General features: G+C 38.5%; 1 protein-coding gene across 2 annotated transcripts; it reads left to right on the forward strand.

The window, feature by feature from the left end:
* Positions 1-846: 846 nt before the first annotated feature.
* EMB (embigin) lies at positions 847-22954 on the forward strand. 2 transcript variants are annotated; one of them, XM_027907679.1, is made up of 10 exons: positions 847-1110; positions 5817-5900; positions 8810-8899; positions 10951-11122; positions 12323-12411; positions 15650-15771; positions 16711-16993; positions 17776-17806; positions 19705-19763; positions 21261-22954. In XM_027907679.1, exons 1-9 carry the CDS (start codon positions 1017-1019, stop codon positions 19745-19747), a joined length of 1008 nt encoding a protein of 335 aa, XP_027763480.1. In that variant the 5' UTR covers positions 847-1016; the 3' UTR covers positions 19748-19763; positions 21261-22954. The 2 variants fall into 2 exon arrangements, with proteins under 2 accessions (XP_027763480.1, XP_027763481.1); XM_027907680.1 differs by having other exon boundaries at positions 848-1104.
* Positions 22955-25461: the final 2507 nt, after the last annotated feature.

A 25461-nucleotide genomic window follows, 5' to 3' on the forward strand; every position in this document is an offset into this window, starting at 1 on the left:
AAACTCCTATGGCTCTGCCAGCATCAGACCTAAGATCAGACCTAAAGGCTTACTTGCAGTGACCTTTTTGCATCATTGATATAGAGCTCCTAGAAAGTTCAACCTTTGCATTAGCTGAAGGAACTCTTCTGATGAGAAGGAATAAGCAGTAAATATCCCATCACAAAGTTTCTCTTTCGGAGAATGCCAGTTTGCCAGATTTCACACTGTACAGTGAGAATTTAGTTATTTACCAAGGAACAATAAGAAATGCGTGTACACATACATATGAGTACATTTACCGGTAACTACAGAATGAAAGAGAGTAAGCAATTGCACCAAGCCATAATCAACGACCTGAGAAGCTTTTGCGAGAAATGGTCCTCCCTGGGCACTGTTGTACAAGCTGGGGGATTTAGAAATAAGAGATGTGAAAAAGCCGCAGTTCCCATACAGTATAACCCAGCTGCCCTGGAGCCACTGACCGTCGAAGCCAGGCTGTCCAGAAGAGCACCAAAGGGGAGGGACAGCCTGGCTCTGCCCCAGGCAAGACGTGCCAGCGCCGGCTGCCGCCGAGCACCGCTGCAGCCGCGCTGGTCCTGCAGCCGCAGCCCTCAGGCACAAACATCAGCCTCCAGCCAGCTTGCCCTGTCAGTCTCCCTGCCTGCCCTGTCAGCCTCCCGCTGCCCCGGGAGGGTCTCCCAGGAGGCTCCGGCGCAGGGCTCGGCTCCAATTAGCCACTGGGGCGCGCCCCCGCCCTCCTCCACCACATAAAGGGCGGCGAGCACACCAGGCGGCTTTTGCCTAGGGGTGTCGGCCGAGCAGCGGGTGTCTGCCTGGCTCTTTGTTTTTGCCTGTCGTTTTCCTTGCATAGGTGGATTTGGGGCCGCTTTGCTTCGGCTTTTGACCCCTGTCGCTGCGGTACTAGCCGGCTCTGCCGCAGAGCCGCTTCGGTGCGCTCGAGGCTTCCTGAGCCGGCACAGCCCAGGGTTGTGGGGCCGAGCCGGGCCGAGCCAGGGGAGCGCGGCTGGGGCATCATGCTTGCCGCCTTCGCCGGGAGGCGCCTGGGGCGCCTGCTGCCGCTGCTGCTGCTCTGCATCAGTTTCTCGGGCGGGAGCCCCGCAGGTAAATGTGAAAGCTCCCTTGTGCCGCGGGCCGGGTCCCGTCCGCCCTTACCGTCGAGCGGGCTGGTGCGAGGGGGACCGGGACACGGCCTGGGAGCAAAGGTCCTCCCTGCCCCGCAGCGTCCCCCCGGCTACCGGGGGAGCGCAGCGGTGGCCGGCCGGCTGGTGTTCGGCCCTGCTGGGGGAAATGGCAGAGCCGTTTCTTCTTCTCAGCGGCCCTGACCCTCCCCTGCGCCCCTGCCTCCCTCAGCGCTCAGACCTCTCTTAGGGCAGCGGGGAATTAATCCCCTCACCGCTGTCCGCCCGCACCGGGGTGGCTGGTGGCGGCCCATCTGCTCTGTGCGGTCCCGTAGCCTCAGCACTGCCTCTTTCAGAAACGGGAGGGTTTTCTAGCTCACAGGTGCAGGACTGAGGGGCTGAGGCTTAGTGTTCTATTGCTGCCCTATCCTTACCAAGTAAAACGTTTAAATCCTGGAGTAAAAGCCAAAGAAGAACGACTTGATAGATTACAATGCTAAAATATCAGTATGCCTAGCAAGTTGTGAAGAATGCTCCTTGGGATTTAATATTGAGGTTTTAAAAGTGGCATTTAAAATGCACAAAGGATGAGGGGTTTGAGCTTTCTGGGTCCTGTTCTTCTCGTAGTAGTTTTCAGCAGTTTAGTACCGGGCCAGGCACTACTCAGGAAATAGGAGTTTATTTCTTAAATTTAATTCTTAAATTTCTTAAATCAGTGGAATTCTGCTGTTAATCCCTGCTCTGGGAGGCACTGCAGAGTAGAATGGAATGATATCAGGAGGAACTACAAAATAGCTAATGTTTGTCTAGAAAGCAAAATGAGCTTTCTAGAACAGGTCTTGCCAAGGCCAAGGCTGGAAGTTCTGTCACAATATGTTTGTAAACACCATGGCTGCGAGTTGAATTAACCATCAGTAGTCCAGTTGCATTTTCAGTGTACGATATATAAATAGTTATATGTTTGTGCCTGCGTCCGTAATACTGAGAGGAGCAGTACTTTTCCCATGCGATGGTAATTTTTGTAAAATTTGTAGAGTTCTCATGTAATGTGAAAGGAAACATACTTTGCAGTTCTTAAGGCTTGTTTAAAATACATATTTATATGTGCAGGGGAAAATTTGCTTTGTAGTTCTTAAATAGTCTAAAATATGCACGTGTATTTCTGTACACACGCAAAACTTCATTGAGCTTACTTCATTGAGAAGTTTTGTGACTGTAGATTGCCTGATATTTATAGGAACATGTAAGTCACTATGTGGCTAACTTGCCATAAGGTGGTTTTTTTTCTGAAGTCTGTTGCTGCCAAAAAATTGTAACGTGATGATAGCTGAAGCAATTCTAAGTTTATATATAAAGCCATTGGTGAAATTATATGCTCTTACGAAAAAAAAAAAAAAAAAAAAAAACAAAAAAAACCCAAAGCAAATCAAACAACAATACTGTATTTTTGCTTCCAAAATTCCACAAATCTACCATCTTCCTAAGGTGATGGATATTGAGTATGGTTTTACCAAAAATAAGCCAGCAACTTTAGTACCTTTTCCTTGTATAGGGTAAGGCTGTGGTTTTTTAGGCTTGCATTAAATGTTTTTATAGCTATATGAATGAGGTAGGGAGGCTTCATACTGTGATTTCTGTGATGATTTAGATGTAAGGAAAAGTATTTTAGTCTTCCAGTGATTATCAACCAGATGTGTATAAAGCTAGTCAAGCACAGGGACTGTCTGCAGAGCTGCAGCAAAGGGAAGTTCATGCTTACTTGGAAGGAGAAGAACTAAAAACTGTCTTCCAGTAAAGTCCACCAACACTGTGTTTTGGACATGTGAGAGTTCTTCAACCAAAAGAAGTGCTTGCAGTATAAGTAACCAGAGTGAGTACTAAGTGCACAATGGCTGAGTTCCGGAGAGCTGAGTTACATAGCCTTCGGCAGCTGGTCAGGTAGATATCACAAAAGCCCTATTAAATGTTTGTTTTGAGATACATAGCTTGTAGAAAATACTTATTTTTCTGCTATTTTATTCTTAGTTGTTTAACTTAGATAATTGTTTTGGAAAAATTTAAGCCATTGCTTTTATTCTGGGTTGAGCTAAGGGTAGTTTCTAACACATCACAGCACTGTTGTTCAGAGCTTGCCTCTTTGGTTATTGTTGTGGTTGCCTAAAGTAGTTGACTGATTTAGGATAAGCAGCCCATCCCAGCTTCTGCTCCTGAAGAAACTAGGGACCTAGGAGTAGAGAACTCACTCACTCCCTTTTTACGGACTCTATTTACAGGTTGGGTTTTTCTCAGATTTGCCCTGAGGGAGGGGAATTTATCAGGGCATTTGGAAGTCCTTCATGTTGTTTCTGTGGTGTCTCGGGAGTATTAGGAGGTTCTGATCACTGCTTTGGGATGCAATTGAATGCTTGTGTAGTTACACAGAGTGTATGATTGATAAGAAATCTTAATGATGTTAAATTAAACTAAATAGTATTTCAGCCTTTTCTTGTTCAGCTGCTTTTCTGGCTGAAAGAGAGCAAATAGATTTTTAAGCCTGGCATAGCTCTGATGGTGACGAGCATGGTACATCCACAGTTTATCCCCCAAATATTGGCTGTAGTATGGAGCAGAAGTAAAGTGGAAAAATAAATTAGTGACATCATACTCTTGGAACAAAAGCTCTACAAACTACCACACTATTGATTAAATCTGATGCAAGTCAGTTGGAGGCTAAGGCATGCAGCCGTGGCTCAGTAGTTTGAGAAATTACTTGACTTGTTTACATCATTGCCTGGCTTACATCATGCAGTGCTGCCTTACCTTGATCTCTAATGCTGTTCAGCAGGTGTATATGAGAGAAGAGCGGTGCAATGTTATCTCTGTTTGTGTAGTTTGATATATGGACAGATAAGACTCAAGATGTGAAAGCAATGGTGACAAGAAATAACACTACTTGACTGCTTTCACTGAGTATGTAAATCAAGGAGGAAAGCCAAGATGAGAATCATGTTAATATGCAAACCATGTTGAAGGTGATCTGCCTTCACTGCAGAGAGATAATAGAGCTGCTGTACATCTTGGCACTTGCGCCTTCTAAATTTATAATCTTTGAAGATTTTAATTACTGTGAAGGTGATACATGACATACTTAGAATGCCTCAAGATGTTGCAGGTATAAAAACCTGTGAAGCTTTCTTCAATCTTACCATGAATACCAGAAAAATAATAGCTCTTCCTGTTCTCAGCACCTCTGTAAAGTAGAGAATAAGACTTACTGGCTAGGTCATAAGCCAGGAGATCTTCAGAGCAGATTTCTTAAATTGTTATATTAGGAGAAGGACTGGTAGGGAAGAGTTAGCTGTGGCACCAGTGGTCTAATATGAAAAAGTATGCAAATTAAACAAACTGTTGTTAAGAACCCATAATGCTTAATTTTTTAAATCATATCCTTTGACTAGTTTGTTTTGATCCAAAGTGGTTGAAGTATGCTGGGCAGATTGAGAGAGCAGATGGTGCAAGCCAGGCATGACTGTGATATAGTCTTGAGTAACTGTGTGCTGAAAGTACCAGTGGGAGAGTCTGTGGGTTGTCTGTGCCTGTAGTGTTGAAATGGGGTAGGAGCATTAGTAGTGTCATTCATTTGTAGGAAATGGCAGAATGCTGACTTCAGCTTTGCTGAAGGCACGTAGTTCTCAAAAAGTTTGAATGAACTTAATGTATGATGTAGCTTTTTGATTTTCATCTGTGTGTGTTCATTGCTGTCTTGGATACCTGAAAGAGCTTATCATCCCCATGCCCCCAAGACTTTAACTGCATCTGTAAGAACGTGCCCTTTTTTGTCCTGTGTGACTAGAGGCAGAGTCCCTTACTCTTGCGTGCTGTGGCAGTAGAATATGTCCTGCAGTACCTTAGCATGTGAAGATAGTTGTTTGTTTTGTGCTAACTAGCTCTGCCACCCAAATGTGAAAACAGAAAGGAAGGAACAAACCTCTCCATTCTTCTAAAACATCTACTTGCCTTGAATTCTTAGTAGAAGAATGACATAAAGATGTAAAGTAAGCAAGTCGTCTTCTTCCCCTGCTCTTTCTCCAGTCAAGAACATAAAGCAAAATCCTAGAGTCTTACGTGGCTGTTGAAAAAAACCTGTTATAGGAGGAGGATCAGATTTGCTGTGGTGTTAAGGAAAATGGAAATCATCATTAGTATTATATGTTGAAGTTCGTGTTTGATACAGGTATCTTGTTTTGCTTACTAAGGTGCTAATAGGAAGAATGAAGTTTGTTCGCTGGATCACACTAGACTTTTAAGGTTGTAATGAAATCCTTATTCTGTTAGCAGTTCTGATAATCCATGTTAAAAATAGTCAGCTAGAGTTAGTGGTTGTCTAAGCCCAGGAAGAAGTCAGGAGTACAGTGTTCATAAAGTCTACTGTAATATTTCCGAATAATGGCTTTGCTTGACTGTAGGCTAACTACAGGAAAAGAGATGTATACAGAAATTAGAGATGAAATTAATACTGCCTCTGTTCTTTAGTATTTTCTTGCCTAAAGTGAGCTAAAGAACTACTGAAAAACACTTCTTGTGTGTTTTTTCCATGTATATGCTCAGAACTTGGGAAGAAATGGAGGAGGAATGCTGAGGTGAGGAGCTTCTGCTTGAATCATTTTCATGAACTAGCTGCTAACTCAAACAAAATGTCTTTAAACTTTTTTTTAGATCCAGTTATGACGACACAAGATACCAATCAGTCTCAGGCGAACTCCTTGACTAAGATGCAAGCTGGACTTAAGGAATCATCTGGTAATTGTTTTATTTCAGTACACCTAAACTTACAGTACTTTTTCCTAGTGATACTTTTTTATTATGTAGCATGTTTCATGCTCAAGTCTTTTAAAATATTGTCACTTTTCAGAATAAACAAAAGTAGATAATATCATCTAGGCCTTTTAAAGACACTGCTTTAAGAGATTGAGTGTTGTAAGTATTTGTAGTATTGGAAAAAGCTATCCAGATGCCAGTTGTGTGACCTATTGCGCTTGTGCATATATGCCATTAAAGCAGGCATTGAACCTAGAGGTTGGACAATGCCCAAAGTAGTACCATTGCAGGAGTGTTCTACCACTTAGACCTGATAATTTTTCATGTGAGGGCTTCTTATGGTCTTGTCTTGGTAAAAGGTGTAATAATGCTCTTGCATCACTGTATCTGCTAGCTTCATCCATCTATTTTATAAATTACTGCTGTGTCAAAACATCTATTGTTCCTTTTATTTGCTGTATTATGGGCCTTAACTGTGGTTTTGACAGGGAGCAGAGAATAAGTTCCAGGCAGGAGAAGAAATGAATGATTGTTGAATCTACCTCTTATTTCTCCCTAAAGATCAGAGAAGAAGGATTTTACCAATGTACCAAAGCTCATGTTGATTCGTGCAAATAAAACAGGGGCAAGTTATATTTGTACATAAACTCAATCAAGTTATGACAAGTTACTCCCTCTGCAGTTGTGGTTTGGTGTTTTTTTTTTTTGAGATAATGCTATTTATCTTCTGTTCATCCTCAGAGCTTTGTAACTCTGTGCAATAGCTAATAGATTCAGTAACTTCTACATACATGAACACAAATGGACGTACAAGCTAAGATACAGGAAGTATTTCATATAATATGACCTCACCTGTCTATTTTCATTTGCTATGTGAATTGAGGATAAAAGGTATGAAAATCGTGTTGGAGTGCAAGACACTTTAAAGGTTGTCTAGTTTTTGTGGATGGGTAACAACTCCCATATGAACTGGCACTGGTGCCCTCTGAACATGTCATGAGGGATTTTAATAACAAACCAGGTGATGCATGTACTAGACTGACAGAAACTCAGGTGATCCAACATGCCTTGGCATGTTTTCAGTGTTTGTGCACACAGACAGGCTAAGGTTTGCCAGAACTCTTTCAGCCTTTATATGTTGATTCATGGGTAAACACTGGACTTGTTTTTTTTCTCCATTGGGTAGAAACCAAGGCTTGCTTGTGTTCTTGGCTAGAGCAGCAGGACTTAGCGACTAGTGCTAGGGACAGCTTTGATTCCTTTGCTTGAAAAGTCATTTTGGACTGCTAACTGAGATTGAGAACAGTCTACTGTTAACAACATGCCCTGTTCTTCCACACCAACCACCTTAGTATATAGGTTTATTTTTACTTACACTGGTTGAAACGTGACGGAAGGTATGAAAGTGCAGATGGAACAAGCCAGGCAAAAGGTTTGAGTGCCTGTTGCACAGCATTCCTTGTGCTATGAGCTGGCATGATGCCTTCTGAAATTACCCAACAACTTGAAAGCCATGTGGTACCTCTGCTTATGCCTTTAGATGCAAACTCCTAGCAGGAACCACTGTCAGCACTGAGCTGAGAGGCATGTGTTTAAGAACTTTACCTGAAAGTTCCTTATTTTATTCAGGAAGGGAGAAGGAGTAATTATGAGGAGATCTAGGCTTTCAGAGGTTCTATTTCTATTGCACAGCGATCAATTCTGCCACCCCATGCTTCTCTCAGGAAGAAGACTAATGCTGCAGCCCAGTTCCTCTTATTTTCTGAGTTGTCAGTAGGCATCTTTTCTATCCATGGGCAGAAGAGATTATGAAGCCCCTTTCCTTCTACAGAATCCAGAATAATTTTCATGCTGTATGATTTGGCAGTAATTACTGTTCATGTATTTCTGCAATGCATTATGAAATATCTGACAAATTATTTTCAAGCATGTAAGATGCAGCTTAAAATGATTGGTGTGCCTAGTGGGAGTGGGGGAAATCTATTTCTTTTGTTTCATCACTAAATTAAAAGGTTATTGTAGTTGTCTACATCTGTTGGAGTTTATTAATTTAATTTAATCTGTAGTTTTTTTCTGTTCTTGAAATGCACCAAGTGTATGAACAAATGATGGGAACAGACTGTGCTTACAGTTTCTGTATCAAGCTTTGTAGGGCTTTATAAAGGATCTCTCTGAAGAGTATGTGATCCATAGCCCTTTTGTAAAAGGATTTTGCAGACCATAGTAAACCTTTTAAATGTAGGTTTTCCTTACAAAAGGAGTAGTTTTTAGTCCTGCAGATGATGATTGATATTGATATTGTTCATGTGATATTCTTCCAAAAGCATGTGTGGAAGCACATTTCCTGGATAGGACAACAGAAGTTTTGTGGAGCAGTGAGGATCTCTATGTTCTAGTGGTGTTCTTGCCTAGACTTCCTGGCTGTATAAGAAAATAGTAATGGTTTTGGGAATGGCAGCGTTCTGTCCCTCTGTTTCTTTGTTTTTCTAAAGCTTACTGCTTTTTCAGGAACTTTTTAAACACGGATGTAGTCCTGTATGGTTCTAGGATCTATCTGTAAGCTATAGGTGACTTTTTGAATCAGACTGTGAAACAGTGATGACATTTTTAGAGTATTGACATTCACAGTCACAGCATTAAAGCTGGAAACCATCTTCTAGCATAGCATAAGTGGTGTAACAGCAACCCCACAATACTGCTGCTTTAAGATTCTGACTGTTAACACACAAGGTATAAAATAGGATCTCTAGTACTCAGCATTTGGCAAGGTTATTCCCCCCTCGCCCCCTGTGATTGCTGTAAGTAATGATTGCACTACCTTACTGACATGCTGCTGTGTGATTACTTATATAGGATAATATGTTATGTTACTTTGCCCCAAACCTTGTTAGGTCCAGGTCTTACCACACAAGATCTCAAGCAACCAAGCAAGGAGCACCAGTCTAATGGCTCTTTTGTGCAGTCTGAGATACTCCTTCCTGGTGAGTGTGTTATTTTTTGTCTTCCATTATTTTATAGCCAGTGCCTGTGCTTACACACAGTCTTTCATGTGAGCTGTAGGAGTGCAGATACTCAGAGTGAGCACGTGATGAGCTCAGTAAAAGAATAAAAATAAGTTTATACTACCATTGACTATTGTGTTCTAACAACTATTTTGCAGTAGAGTATTACATTCTTTATTAAAACTGCAAGTAAATACAATTCATAGCTATCTCTTCCTCCACATCAATTGAAGCAACAATTCTTTTGCACCAGTGAATCCAGAGAGACCCTATAAGCTAGGGTGCAGGTGTTAGCTTAGCAGCATTATAGGAGTTAAAGCATGGAGAAAAGGTAAGATTAAACCCATTCCTAAAGAAGATGTGAAGTTCCCAGTTGCCAAATAATATTTTATAATTAATTTCTTGGACAACTGGAAAAAGTGAAATCTCAAAGTTTTGCAAAGTGTTGGCATGATATTTTAAGAATATAATTGTGCGGCATTTATGCTGTATTTTATTCTGGCAGGAAACTTAAGGTAATGTCTGTTTCCTGTTATGGTATGTGCACTCTTGGTACAGGGTTGCCCAAGATGTTAGTCTTACTAGTGGTTAATCTTTAATATCGTAGCGTTTCTTTGTTCTGTTCATTTAAAGGGTTGCTTTAAAATAATCTCAAAAGGTACAGATTCTATTTTAGCCAGTGTAATCGACCCTAAGACTTTTTCTGCTGGGAAACCAATTACATTTGTAAAAGTTGATCATAAACAACCTCAACAAACAGAGTTATGCTTGATTCATTTACTGTGTAATTGCTCTAATAAATGTTTCAATAACTGACTTTGCTCTGCTATAAATGGCTGAGGTGTTGCACTTCTAAGTTTATCTCCAGTTCAACAGGTCTGAAATATTTTGACTGGGACTTGAAGTTCTGGAGCTGTTCTTCAGGTTATAAATTTCTCTGCCGGATGCAGTCAAGTTCACTTATTCTGTAGTGGGAAGTATCTGGTGCTTCTACTTCATCCAGGCCTTGCTGTGGCCTACATATGACTTGCATTACTAAGACAGTGAGCTGTATCTTAAAGCTTCCTTTTGTCTTGGAAAGAATGCAAACTGTGAAATACAACTGCACTTTCTTGACCATCAAGTACTGCATGGTATGTCTAGGATTGGGGTGATGCTTGGGAATAAATTTTCATAGAGAATTCAGATGGACTAACCACACTTCTATCTAGAAGGCATGAAAGAAAAGGCCAATTATAGAATAAAATGTCATTGCTAACAGGTACAATGTCTAATGTGTTTTCTTATAAAAGACCATTTCTGTGGGTCAGAAGATACTTGCTGTAAAAAGTCTACTTTTTGGATATGTGTGAACTTTGTTAAAAGCAAAAACCTATCATGTTTCTCTACTGTATTGGAATGTTTTCACATTGTAATTCTGCTGACTTGTCAGGAAGGCAAAGGCAGCCATAGACTGGTTTGAAGATGATTTGATTTCAGCTGGAGTATCTGTAGTGTGAAAGACCAGATCCAACTGTGATCCAACAGTGTTAGGGCTATGGATTTTATCAGCAACTTCCCTACAATTAGGATATGGCTGTGCTCTCAGTATCGTAAAAATCTGCAACTGTCTAAAATCCAGAGGGTTATAGATATTTGTGGCTTACTCTTCTTGACATTAATTTCACTTTATATGTACTTACTACATACTTAATGTTTTTTGTTGGGATTAAATCATGTCAACACATGAATTTACCTTGCTTTCAGTGAAATCATTATCTGTATTTCTATATTAGACCCCTTTATAGGTAAACTAGGAAGTTTACCTACAAAATGGAGTGTGTTGTATTTCTAATGAATTTGTATGATAATGTGGCTTAAGAACATTACTGAGCTATATTGCAGAGTTTTTGTTTTACCCTGTAAAGTATGAGTAGTGCTCTGTATTCAGCTGTAATCCTGCACATGTAAACCCAGTCTTCCAATCTCTTCTTTCCCCCAGCATGAAATATGGGGGTTTTTTAATTAAAATTTTTTTAAACTTCTTCTAGGTCCTCCTAGTACTTTACTGGAAAGAAATATCAGTTTGGCTAATGCAACTACAGTTGAACTGTCATGTAAATTAGATCCAAATTCTCGTTTGAAAAGGCCTCAAGTGACTTGGAAAAGGGGAAATGAAACAATCAGTCACACCAGTAAAACTGAGAACAGCTGGAGCATCAAGTAAGTGACATTCTTGACAGTGTAATTGCAGGCTCTAAAGGGTTATCACATGTATATAAACTGCCCAATGTCAGTCGTGTATATATTGCAAAAGAGCCAAATGCAAAGATAATCATATTGAAGGTGCAAGAAAGGAGAAAGGGTGCAGGTACCTCAAGTCTGGAGGAGGAACTCCTGTTCTTCCTCTAGTGCTGGGAAAAAAAAAAACAAACAAAACAAAAAAAAAGAACATAATGAAAGAAAACAACATAAATAAGGACACAGTTCTTTGAAGTTGACTAGTTCTGTCCAGTAAGTGCAGTAGTGATATCAGTCTGAGGTTGAGGTATTTTAGCAATTTCTCTTTTAACATTTGTTTTTTCCACCTCATTACTGCTTTGCAGAAGTCTGAAAAGCATCAATGGCCAGATTCTTTCATTCATAATTAGCAAAACAGAAGAAGTCATCATCACACTAAAGATGTTTTGAAGGCTTTCTTAACTCTTTCAAACCTCTACAGAAACTCAGATGTTATAGAAACCTATCTACAAGTAATGCAGTTTACTGCTGTTCTTTAAAATTAGGCTGTTTACACATTTTTAACCAGGTGGTCTCCATTTCTATATAGCTTAGGTTTCTTAACAGCAATAAAGCTTTCATAAAATTTCTATGATAGAAAATACCATGACAGTGTCACTTTCTGATATTTCATATACACAAGCACAACCATGCAGGTCTTTTTCAAAGTGCTAGTGAAACCTATAGTTTGCCAGTGGAGAAGAAGCTGGACACTATTAGGTGGAAGATCTTCAAAACGCCTTTTTGTGTTGAACTAACTGGTTTCAGAGGAGATTACTTCCATGGTTTGTTCTTCCTAAAGTCCTACATAGGACATGCTAAATAGTTGACATGGTGAGCCTGATTCTCATTTGGTAACTTACAGATCATACTGCTTAAAGATGTTTTGGCCTTCTATGACCATGAAGAGTGAAAGTGATTATGTTCTCAAGTGTGGTTGTACAAGGTCTTCTCTTTTCTTAAAAATGTCATACTGTTTCTGCACTGCACTAAACCTGAATCCTAGTGTTTCAGTGATGTATGTTCTATGCTACTAATCCTTACTGTTTTCTTTAGAATGCTAATTAGCAGTCACTGATAGTTGCAGGACAAAAGAAAATACATGCAAAAAGCAAATGAGTGATTTTTTTTTTTTTTTTTAAGATTGGTGATTGTGGATAGCAGTAAGATGGGAAGTTACAGTTGTATTCTGAAAGGTGAAGAAGAAATCAGTGCTACATTTCATTTACACGGTAATTGTATTTAATGAATTTGTATTGATTTTAAATTTTTGTTTCGCCTGAGCACCGCAAACCTATATTAATATGGCTTCTAGGTAGTATGGACATTGCAACTTAATTTGATAAGCAGTGACTAATAAGGTCAAGCTAAGTGAGAATTATTTTCAAAGTTAATTCTGTAGCAAAAACTAAAAAGATTTTAAAAAAAAATTTCTGACAACCAAAAGAACATACAGGTCTGCTTTTTTTCCCTTAATGAGTAACTGATCCCTCTTTACCTCTCCATCCCTAGAGCCTGAATAAAAAGTCTTCACTTTCTGGGGGATGGGAATAAAGGATATGTCTCAGATAAATTCTTCAAAGAGCAGAGCCAGTAACTTGAAAGTTTGGTCTGAGGTGTGGTGTTAAATGTGAAGCAAAGATTGGTAGAATAGAAGCAGGTATTTTAAAAATTTCAGTTATGTTTCTGAAACAGTAAATTACTGCTTTAGCGCATCTTTTATTCTTTGTAAGAATAGCACTTATATGAACAATTAGGTGCTTCACTGGGGGCAGTATGAGTGCTCTTTCTTCTGTTCTCTTCTCCAGTAATGTTACCCCTGACACTGTTAGGTGAGTGGAAGATGTGTGGAAAGGAAACTAATACAAGCTGCTGTTATGATGGATAACTCTCACAAGAGACTTATTCCCTTCTCTGTTCCCACTACCCAAGTTTTGCACAGAGCAAGGGAAGCATTTAATCTGTGAAGGATCTACAGGCTCGTACATGAGAGTTTTTCTCTGACCACAGACTCTGAGAAACCCCAACCCTTCAATATCTTTACCTAATTTTAACTAGCAGGGCTTTTTTATTCTTAGTGTTGCAAGCCGCCTTTGTTCAGTGGGGCATCTGGTAATATGACTTCAGCAAATCTCATGTGTGCTCAAATCTTTAATGTTGATACCTGGTTTCAGATTTACAGCCAGGGGAGACTAGCTTGTAATACTGAATGAAGACAAAATTGTAGTTTATTCAAGCCTTTTAATCTATGAAAATGATTATGTATTTTTCCTGTCAGCATGTGGGTAAGGTTTAGTTGAATAGCTAACCTTGTTTGTTTTGATGAAAAAAAAACGTCTAAGGAGACTTTTTTTTTTTTGGAAAGTATACAATATCTATTTCAATAAGGGCAGCAATGACTCAATACGGAAGTCATCTTTTCCAGAACACTGCATAGGACTGGTTGATTTATTATAAGAACATAGGAGAATTGCTTCACAGTGGTTGAATGCCACCACTTCTGATGCCGTAAAAAGTACCGGCTTGACACTTTCTATGATTAATGCAAGAGAGAAGGAAATGGGAGAGAGAAGTCCTTGAATCTTCCAGTCAATAATGCAGGGAGAACAATTCTCAGACTGAAAGATGAGTAATGTGTTGGTGTAAGCTCAGAGGCTAAAGTCATCACTGCTGTAACTAACTGCAATAGCTCTTTCACTAGGCAGTTTGGCATTACTGAATGTGTTACCTCTCCTTTCCCCCCTGCTTCCTGGCCTGATGTAACCCTGCAGATTTTGGGGAGTTAGGTTTTTATTCATGTCTTCAGACAACGAGGTATTTAGAGGAAGTTCAAATTTTTGAACACAGAGAACATCCCATGGGTATTCTTAAGTGTTGAGAAGTGTTGCAAGCTTGTGAAAGGGTAGAACAGACTTGTTTGTGTTTGCCCTTTGTTCAGCGATCCATAAGCATGGGTGGATCCATGGTGGATATTCAAATCCTTAATCATGGCTAATGTGCTCACATGTATTGCTGGTATACCTATAGCTGTGCTTTGCCACTGATCAGCATGGCTAAATCTTCTTGCCTATCACATAAGCTTGTTGTGCTGGGTAGTATATGTGGGTTTTGTTTGTTTCCTCTTATTCCTTTTTTTTTTTTTTTTTTTTATTTACCCCAACCTTCTTTTGTCTTTTTCTTCTCTAAATTGCAGGGTAGGTGGCAGCAGTTATTAGTGAGGTTGTCCCTTTTACTCATAGCAGTGAACATACTCTGCCAGTATTCTTATGGGTAGTGTTCACTGATAATACATACACATGGAGTGAGACTTCATTAGTAATGAGGCTGGATTGATGTATTGTGCAGCAAATGAGGCTGAAAGCAATTGTGCTTATTAAAAAATTTGGTTTATGTTTCTGGACTGGAAACTCTTAACTTTGAATACATGAGAAGTCAGCTTTTTTTGGAAAAATAAAGTACTCGGGTAGTCAAGAAGAGGGGGACCAAGAACAATCTTAGTTTGTATCAACTTCATCATAACTGCTGAAAGCAAGTACTTGGCCTGTTTAGTGTGATCAGTATAATTTAAAGTATTTACTGGATCTGCAGGTACCAAGTAGAGCAATGAAACTTTAAGAAAAATTTAAAAATAATTGGTTCTGAGGAAAACATGTTGGTGAACATCCTAATAAAGAAGGAAAGGAGAGGGGAGGGGAAATACATACTTTAGCATGATGTAATTGCTAAGCACTGACAGTATCTGTTGGATAACCTCAATACATTCAACAGCCTTTTTGGGCTTTTGAAAGCTTGTAGGACATCTGCAATTAAAATGGTTTGGGAAAGTAGCTCTGAAGTTAAACTGATGTCTTGTTCCTTGTTGGCTGTATTCTGTCCTCAGCAAGATAAGGTAAAAAATCCTATTTATTGTCATGCATCAAAAAGTCATTGCTTCAGCTCAGTAATTATTTGTAACTACAAATCTTCAATTCGCAGTTTTGTCTTAATTTTAGAAAAGTTCTCTGCATGCACAACTTGCCAGATACCATTATGTTAGTTGCATTGTGGCTGGAATAGACTTCTGTCAGTTGTTGTAGATTGAGTGAAATTGCAGGAAAATTCTGTGTTTGTTTCTAGTGTACTAAAACTGAAGCATGTAGCTTGCAGCTGTCAAGGAAGGTAAGGAGGAAATGGGCAAGGGTAGAAACCACAATCTGATTATCACTTGGTATTTGGTATTAATTGGCACAGCAGAGATCGCACAGCAACTGAGAAAAGGTTTCCTGTAGTCTTCTTTACAAATTCTGTATATGAAATATCAGCATGAAATGACTCCTCATTTACGTCATGTCATGAATGATAGAATCATCTGTGTTTAAGAGAAAGAGGAGCGAATAGACTACTATAAATACATAACTGAATATATTCTTTTTGTAATACTAATTCAAACCTGTACCTCTCACTTGATGAATTTTTCCTTCTTGTTCTTAGTACCGAAAATTGAAGCAAGAGAAAAACTAATCACTTATGAAAGAGATACAGCTGTAATGGTTTGTAAAACTGACTCTACTCCCATGGCTTGGACCTGGTATATGATGAGTGGAAGTAAGCTGGTAAGGTCTCCATCTGTTGGCCAGGCAAAACAGTGTGGCAAAGTATAGACAATGTGTAAAGTATAATAGCTCTTGATTGAAGGCTTTACAAACTGCATTCCCATTAACTTTAATGTTAAGTCTGTATGTGGAAAAAAATATGTGATGCTTAGAAGTAATCACTGTTACTGGGATGTAGATTTTTTTCTGGTTTGTTTGATGTTTCCTTTCCAAGAAGTCCCTGCCATATTCCTGTAGACTACATAAGAGTAAAACAAATAAGGCGAGTCTTGGGAGACTTGGTTTTGCTGTATTTATGATGGCTATATTGCTCAAATCTTACCACTTGATACAAAGAAATCTTATGGTGGGACACCCTTTTGAAGGCCTGTAAGATCTTGTAGGACTGACAGAGGACACAAGTATGTCCCTTCTCTTTCTCCTCCAGGGACAACTAATTCTGTTTCACGGCCTCATGATCTCCCAGGGAAGTATAGCCACTGGGTTCTAGCCCTTTTCTGAGGGCTCTTGAGAGGAGTTAAAGATTTATTTCCATTGTACTGCTGGAGAGTAGCACTAACTTGTGAGACTGTCAGGGTATTTCCCAGTGTTCACATTTCAGTGCCCATGAAAGTTTATGCTTTGCGCTGCGGTGAAACCTGTGCATTAGATATTGGCACCTGAGGATGCCTTTGTCGTCAGAGAGTCAAAGGTATCTTTTAGCTGACTTGAGATAAAAAATGCAATTAACCCACTGAAAGTTCATATTTCCTTTGAATCTAAAGGGAACCAGGGTGGCCACCTAAAATAAATCCTTCTCTTGGAGGTGAAGTAATCGTGTCACGATTGCCACTTGTTCCTCTCCCCTTTTACATCTCTGTATAGAACTATTTGTCCATGATATAGTTTGACTAAGCACTTACTACATTAATAAGACATGTAATGTATTTTTATTTTTAGGTTGTCATTAATGAATCTTTGAGGACAGACAAGTACCTGACTGACAGACTGTCTGCCAATGTAACCCGTCTGAGGATACTCAAGCTCACCAAGGAAGATGCTGGTGTCTATTGGTGTGAAGCTGCTTTCAAGTTAGGGAAAAGTGAAAAGAAGATGAAACTTAATGTTCTGTCCATCATGGCACCTCTCAAACCCTTTGTAGCAATTGTGGCTGAAGTTCTTATTTTGGTAACTACCATTATCCTTTATGAGTTGTATTCGAAAAGGAAAGGAAAATGTACAGGTAAGTTGTTCAGGGTTTTTTTTAATGATTTCTAGCTTTCCATTGAAATTGCAGCCAAAGGTATGACCACAGCACTTTATACATTAAGTTTAATGTGAATTTTACATAATTTCTTTGTGATAAAATACTTTTTCTAGAACACAGCATTCATTATTTTAGATATTTAAATCTCTTCCATGAGTCTTAAATCTAATGCAAAGTGCATTCAATAAGCAATATTTTCCCATAAAGGGTTTGATTTAGTGTTGATTTTTTTTTCTTTAGAATACAAGGAAATTTAGAGGCTGTACTTTTTTAGGGAATGCTTAGGAATGGAAGCAACTCATAGTAGCTTTAAATCTGTTTAAAGAAACAAAGTAAGAAGGAAAAGGGCATTAAGCCAGAATGCTGGTTGCTGAACCTAAGGCAAACTAGGGGTCAGCAGAACCAGATATGCAAGATGAAAGAGAAATTATAAAGTATTTTTATATGTGTGTTTAATGCATACATGCATGTATCAATATTTTACAATATAGGAATGTGTAAACATATAAAACATATAAAATATATTTTGTATTAAAATCAGATTAATGGAACATTATCAAAATAAGCTTTTTGACAAATTTGGAGGTAATTTCACTGAGCAGAGAAACAAGATAATTTGAATTACAGATTTAAGAAAATTAAGTGAAAAACCAAGATTTTGTTTTAATTAAAAAATGAGTAAACAATACACTAAATCAGAATTTCTCTATTGTTTATTAAATTGCGATTTTAATCCTTTTTTATCTGTTCTGCTGAAGGTGAAAAAGCATGTGACCAAACTGAGCAACTGTAAGTAAAGAATTTCTATACTGTAGTTAAATATTTTTTCTTTTGTGTATTACTGATGTACAGAGTTATATTTTGTTGTTGACTTGGTTGGTAAGGGATGATGATGAATGTGGAAGTACAGTTTTATTATTTTCCTCAAGAATTCCTAGTTCCAAAGTGAGTAGAACTCTATTTTCTACCTGGCACTTGATTTGGAGATGAAGCTATTTCTCTTTTACTTTTTTTTTTTTATTGAGAGCACCATCTGTCCTCATTATGACTGTAAATTGCAAGGAAATAACTTTCATATGGAAATTTCCCAGAAGAGGCTTAGAATTTTTTTAAAATACAAATTTGTCCATAGTAACATACATTTCTCTCCCTTTCCCTTGGTCGAAGCCCTGACTCCCCTAGGTAAGCTTGTAGCTGCGGGGGTGTGTTCGGAGCTGGCCTTGTTGGCTGTTTCAGTGGGTGACTCCAACTGCTCGGAGGTGATCTTGCATGGTGCTGATAACTTGGGCACCCTGGGCACAGGACTGGCTGCACTGCTGGAAACAAAGGAGCAGGTGTTGGCACTTGGGTTGCTCTTCTGCTGCTTGAGAGTCTGTGCTCCCATGCTGACTCCCCCATCCATAGGATGGTGCATGCCTATAGGCTTGCTTGCTAAAATGTGCTCTACTTCCTACGCATCTTCTGAAGCCCAGTTGCCTCATCTGGCCTGTACACACCCTAAAACAAGAGGAAAGTTTCTCCTTTTAGATCTGTTCAGTCTATTGTAGTTTTTCTCCCCTCTGTTGCTTCTCTCCTGTGTTTATCTCCCCTTTTCTTCTGAGCAGCTCTTTTTTCCTCCCTCCTTGAATTTTTTTTTCTGCAGTCACCTTTGTTTCCCTGTGTTGCATTCACTTTCTCATTCCTTTTGCCAGCACAAGCTGAAAATACGTTTTGCTGCTTTTCCCCTTATCTGAACAGATTTAAAGCTCTAACTCAATTATAGTACAAAGTGGCAGTATGTCTTGGGAATATAGTATGCTATTACTTGGCTCAATATTTGGGTATATGTCTTGGATTGAAAATTGAATAATTGCGCTTATGTGCAGCCCTTCTTCTTGTAAACTCACAGAAACTGTATTAAAATATGATTATTAGAAAGACTAGTGCACTAAAATAATATTTTAATGCTTGCGGGATGTGGTTCTGCTTAATCTTTATTGTGGAATTCTATCTTAGATAAAAACATAAGATGAAAATTTATTTAGCTATGTACTTCTCTGATTTCAAGAACTGAATGTTACTTAAACTGTTAGCTGTTTAGAATTAAGGTTTATGGCTCCAAAGGAACACTTCTGTTACGTGTGGGATGACTAGTACACCTGAACTTGGTTGATGAGGCTATAATTTAAATGTCACATCCAACTATATATTTAGGTGGCAACATAATGATTCACAAAATTTTTTTTTTAGCAAGAGAATTTTTAATTCAAGTCTTGATTGTGATCCACACCGTAAACTAGTTGCAGTTGCTCTGGAAGGAGTAATCATATGTCTGTTCCATTCCATGTTCTGAGAACATTGAGGTATACTGCTTGTATATTGTTTGAGTATTCATTTTGAATACAAATTCCTTACATTGAATGAAATGATAGTGCAGGAATCATGTGGGAATGCTATTACTGTTCTAACTTCTGCCCATAGTTTTGTGGAGTTTTTGGGAGTGACTGAGTTGAGTCTTCACTTCTTGGTTGAAGGACTTTGAGTCAGTATTTTGGTTGCTTAATTTCTTCTAATCTTTTTTCTTCACATGCTGAAAGAGAAAATCTAATGCATTTGAGATGTACTCTGGTTGGGCCGTGGGACTGGAATAATTGTGGTATCTTCCACCTAAAGATGGGTTTTGGAATTCAGCCTCTTTTTTCTTTTAGTAAATCAGGTGAAGGCAGTAGTGCTAGCCACGGAAGAATTTAATCCAGTTCCTGAAAAGGTAAGAGTTGAAACAGAGACCAGAGTTTTCCTTTCTCTTGAGCAGCCTAATACTAGGACAAAGAAGTCCACTGTGCCATCCCAATCTGGGTTTTGTGTGGTAGCAGTATAGTAATTGAACCATTGTTTAGGTGAAACAACGTACAGTCAAGTAAGAAAGCAAGTCCAAATTCTTTTAACTCTATTCTGTTGTCACTGTGATTTAATAGTTCTGTTAACCCATGCAGTTTTAAAAATGGGACCCAGGTTAACCTGCCTAGCTGCTTGGCTCATGAAACAGTCCCGTGAATGCCAGGATAGGAGCTGAGATTCATAAGAATTGCTACTGTATTCAAAATCCTGCTCTTTCAGGCTGTATTTTGGATGTTGAGTGAGTTCATGGAGGAAGGATCCAAGTGTAATAGCAAGTAGGGAATGTGATAGTACTGGAGAGATGAAGCAGGGATTAGAGCAGTCTAGGGAAAAAAGAGCTTAATAGATGGTGACTCAAAAGGATTAGTGGTAGAATAAGGAAGCAGAGGGTATGTAGCCCTATGAAAACTATGTAATGAACTTTCTGATTCTCTACCCGGTTTACAGTCTGATTATAGGCTGCTTATGCTAGCTGGAAATGCTTGTCAAAGGATGGTCTGTCAGTCGAGGACCACTCCTACACTATTTCCCCTCTGCATCTGGCACCCCAAGCTCTCATCTGTAGATGACAGTTGTGAATGACTTTGCATTCACAAAATAATAGTTGCTCTGATACTGTTTATCCTCATTTCAAGCTGTCTACTTGAATAAAGGTTGTTCCCATACCCTTTGTTTTAAAGAACAGAAAGAGAAATGTCAGGTAAAACTCATGTAAAGAGAGTAACAAATCAGGAAACAAGAAAATTATGTTCCAAGAAAATATTGTCTCCTCAATTTCCTGCGTGTTATTTTACTTTTGATTGCTCTGACTTAACATTTCCCGTAAGTGTTCAGGATTAGCCCCAGCTGGCAACTCAAGCCCCGTGCAGCCACTTTTGCTCTCTGGTGGGATGGGGGAGAGAATCAGATGAGTAAACGTGAGTGACTGCGTGGGCTGTAATACAGAGAGCTTAATAGGGAAAGTAGAAGCTGCACACACAAGCAAAACAAAGGATTCATTCACTATTTACCAAGGGCAGACAGGTGTTCAGCTATCTCTGGACGAACAGGGCTCCATCATGCTCCACCTTGCATAATAGCTTCTTGAGTTAATTGGGAGGACAAATACCATCACTCTGAATTTCCCCTTCTTCCCCCAGCTTTATATGCTGAAAATCATGCCAAATGGGATGGAATATCCCTGTGGTCAGCTGGTGTCGGCTAGTCTGGCTGTCCCAACTCCTTGGACGCACCCCAGCCTTCTCAGTGGTGGGGTGGGGGGAGGAGCAGAATGAAGTTTATTTTCAAACAAATATGGGAAAACACTAAGCAGCAAAATAGTAGACTTCCTATTATAATGCAATGTGTTTATTCTTTTTTATTGCAGGAGACTTAAGCCAACAGAAGTGGAAATCATCACAAAGCTACAGAAGATGTATGCGACTATGCATTTTAAACATACACTGTATTTCTAAGTAAAGTCCTCTGTGCTTATGAGAAAAAAGATGCTGTGAAACTGCTCATGTTTTAGAGATGATAATCTGATGTACTGCATTTAGACTTTTGCTGTCTGTAACACTCTTTGTCTTTTTACTACTAGAAGTTTTCTGTGTTTAGGTTTTCTGTTAGTGTGACTGATCTGTTTGATTTTGTGTCTTAAACTGGAACTAACCTTGTATTCACTGAATGAATGGTTAATATAAGAATGTGTTTTATAAAGCTGGACAGGTAAGATCAAAAAAGTATTTCCACCAAAGAAAATACCTTTTACTATCTGATGAAACAAATGTGACACAGTCATTTTTACCAAAGAAATGGTGAGAGGGAAATCTTTATTATAATTTATATGAAACATTAACAGTTTTGCAATTTGCTCTGAACAGTAAAACGTCTTCTTTTGTAGCCTCATTCTGAATGCTACTATACTGTACTTCATAGTAGGCTAAAGACTTAATACAGATCAGATATTTGAGTACATGAAAGAAGTAACGGGGATACAGTACTTTCTCAGACTGTGACTGCAATAATTTCTTATGCTTGCACTATCTGGGACTGAAAACCATTTTTGTGATTGTAATTTATACAGAACACTGAATTTTGGTGAATATACTTACATGGTTCTGATTATACATCCTGCCTTGTTGGTACTTCTACTTCTTTCAGCAAACTGTGTTGTTCTTTAAACTCCTTGCAAAGCACAGAGAGGGTCTTGAGCAGCTAAAATTTTGAGGATAGTAGAATAAAGCAACGTGAATACCACAAGTTCTCTTACACAAAACTTCTACCACTGCTGTTAATGACTTAGAGTATTGCTTTAGAAGAGTGAGTTCCCATAATACCATTTAGTTACATTATGCATCCAGTAATTGAAAAGTATTCAGCTAATAGGAAAACAGTTTGCTGCTTTAGTTGATTTTGCTTGTTAATCCAGAAGAAAAATAAGTAAAACTTGTATTTTGATGAGGGAAAAGTAAAGCCTTCAGGAAAATTTCTTTTCTCAATGAAAACATAAAGAAAAAACAGGCAGCATTTGCAGACTCCCTAAGAAAGTGAAAGGAAAAAAACCATCTGAATAGCATTTCTTTGTGTTGGTCATTTTTCTTTAAGCATAAAGGAACAGAAGAGATAAAATGGATTTAATTTCCTTCCTTTATGTTTTTTGTTTTGTTTTCACACATTTGAAAAAAAGCCTAGCACTGACTGTTTTGTTACAGATGGGAGACAAAATTCAGTCTGGTCTATGTGATTCTGCTTTTCATATTTAATTTTTCAGCTTTAAGAACTACAAGTTAAAGTTGAAATAAACCACAATGAGAAGTATATAAGTGTGAGATGATTGTAAGAAATGAAAACTGGTAAAGATTTTCCTTGATTAGATACTGTGGTTTTTGTATTTTGCCTTGGAGTTTCTCTGCATTATAAAAATGAGAATGCATTTACATTTTTTGATATGAATTTGTCATTGATACAGTGGCATTTTTGTTGCAGCAAGTAAATGTTTCCAGTTTTAAAAGGTTGACTTCTGTATACTGTTTGACACATTTTAGGTTTGTAGAAAGTTGTTTCTTATAGGAAGTTCAGTAGTAAAAAAGTTAATCTTACAGATCCAAGAGTTAGATTCTGAATAAAACAGCAGTAATACATTTTGCAGTTGAAAATGAGACTCAATACTGTCCGGAAAAAAGCCCATCTCTTAATCAAAAGTGGTAACAACGTCTTTCTGCCCTCACTTAGCATTCCTACCTGATCTTGAAATTCCGGTATGAAGTCTTGATTAACATAGGCAAGTCACATGAATAGATGGGGTTTTGGTATTAGCAAGTAAGGCTGCACTGAAGGCAGGGAGACCCCACCTTAAGCGTGGACTTCAGAAGCAGCACATCATAGATCTATCAGGATTGATACTGGTTTGGTCAAATTGGCTATTGAACTAGTAGTTTTGTCTTGACCTGCCTCTGTCATGTTCTGCTTGCCATGCCTGCAAGGGGTTTGGTGTTTACTTTTAGATTTAAAAGTAATTTTTTTCATCTTGGTGAGTGGTTTTATTCTGTGTGTGTTTGTCTAGGTTCAAACTTTCTTGGGTTGTCCTACAGATGAAAATTAACAAATAATACTAAATGAGAAATATTAAATAGTTGGCATAGTTTATAGTGAAATTCAAAGACATAAGCCCTACTCATTTTGGTCCAGAAATTCCAGGGACCCCTGGAAGTCTTGAAATTTATCTTTTGAGAAATCTGTATGATATACGTTAAAAACATTCTTTTTATGATCAGTTTTATTTTGCAGACATAGCCTTCAGTGGAACAAAAATTTGGCAGCTTAAAAAGACCCCAAAACTCTGGGCAATGATTTTCTTTTTTTACTTCCGTCAAGCCAAGTGATACCAAATGAGGGCCGAAAACAATTCTGAAGATATTTCCTTCAAAAGCAGTTAGAGCTAAGTGTAAGGATCCACAAAACTAGTTTTAATAACAAACATTAATAATTGACTTATGTAGATAGATTGAGTAACTATTACATTTGTTTGGCAGATCTTGTCTTCCAAGATCAAATCCTTCTTTTCTTGTAAGAGGGGATATCTTATGGCTTTCCATAACAACAAAAGCCTTATCCATTACTTAGAGGAAAAGGTTGAAGTCTGGAAAAGAGTCCTGAAGGTCTGTTTCCTATTGCTTCAACCTGCTTCGCTGCAAATTCTTCTTGTCCTTAGATCCAAAGTAGACCCAAGCAGCTGCAAGACCAAATTCCTAGTGAAGATGGACAAATATTACAAGAGTTTTGAAACTGTGAGTTCGCATAGAACTGTATGAATATTTTTTTAATATGAAATTAGACCTTAAAATTACTGTGCAGTGAGTCAACATAATTGATCAGCTGTAGGTCATTTGACACACGCAATCCTGGCAGCATAATTGATGTTGCTACTGAAATCAGCATCCATGTGCCTCTAACTCTTCTTTTCAGCCAAAGCAAATGAGGGTTATATTCTACCTTCAAATTTGTAACTTTCAATGACTGCTGAGTAAGGAAAATTAAACTGACGGCTGTTTTCAGTGTAGGGGAATTTGAGTTGAGTGATATCCTAAATATTGAGCTACCCAGCACATGTAGGCTGACCACAGCTAGCCACATCATGATTCAGTTCAAGTATGAAGCTTCCCAAAAATAGGAAAGTGAAAATAGTAGGGAAGAAAGTGGTTGAGAATGGTGTAGGGACATGGAAGGGAGCTGTGTAGGACCATTAGATAGGGACTCTGAGGGACAGACTGCAGTAGCGGAGATGACTTGCAGTTATACAGATAGAGGGAAGACCAAGTGTAAATCTATAAGAGAAAACTTTTTTCAGCTGTGCCACTCAGTGTTTGTGTAGGAAGTTCTGTACAGCAACTGAAAGCAATCTACCGTTGCTGAGCACTTGGACATGTGAAAACACAAAGCCAAATGAGATGTCTTTGTAAGAGCATTATAAGTTATATGCTTACCAAGTATTTCTGTAGTGGTTTAAAGCAGTTATTCAGTCTTGTTACTTCATTATGCCAGAACAGTCATATATAAGTCTTTATGAAAGAATAACCCAAGTTCTGAACATTACAGTTTGTTTCTGAAAGTGTTAATTTGTCAAAATTTACTGTTGGTAACTGAGTTGATGTTTGTAGTTGCTTGTTCTATCATAGCCAAAAGTATTTTCTTCTGTACAGAAACTTCATCTGATTTATTTTTGTATTCAGCCTTACATTTAACCAAAGAAAGATTTCTGTTCTTTTTTATTACAAGTGTAATATTTCTGTCAACTGACTTGCTTGATTACTCAGCTGTTTTTACTTAGATCTATAACTTTCTAAATAAAAATTCCCCAAAATAAAGTGATTTCTGATTAATTCCTTTCTAAATGCACATTCACACCTTCTAATCTGGACATCCGAGTTAGGAATTTAGATGTTTCTCTGTTAATGAGGGGTGGTGTTAAAGATTATCTTCCAGCAGAAAACAGCAGCCTAAATGGAATCTGAAGTGGTGTAAATACCAGCCTTAATATCACCCAGTCTTAATTTTTTTTATAAACATAAAATAGCAAATCTTCACAT

The sequence above is a fragment of the Empidonax traillii genome, unplaced genomic scaffold, assembly GCF_003031625.1.
Source record: "Empidonax traillii isolate 1590-97213 ecotype Southwest subspecies unplaced genomic scaffold, ASM303162v1 scaffold1521:size96596, whole genome shotgun sequence".
Classification (NCBI taxonomy): domain Eukaryota; kingdom Metazoa; phylum Chordata; class Aves; order Passeriformes; family Tyrannidae; genus Empidonax; species Empidonax traillii.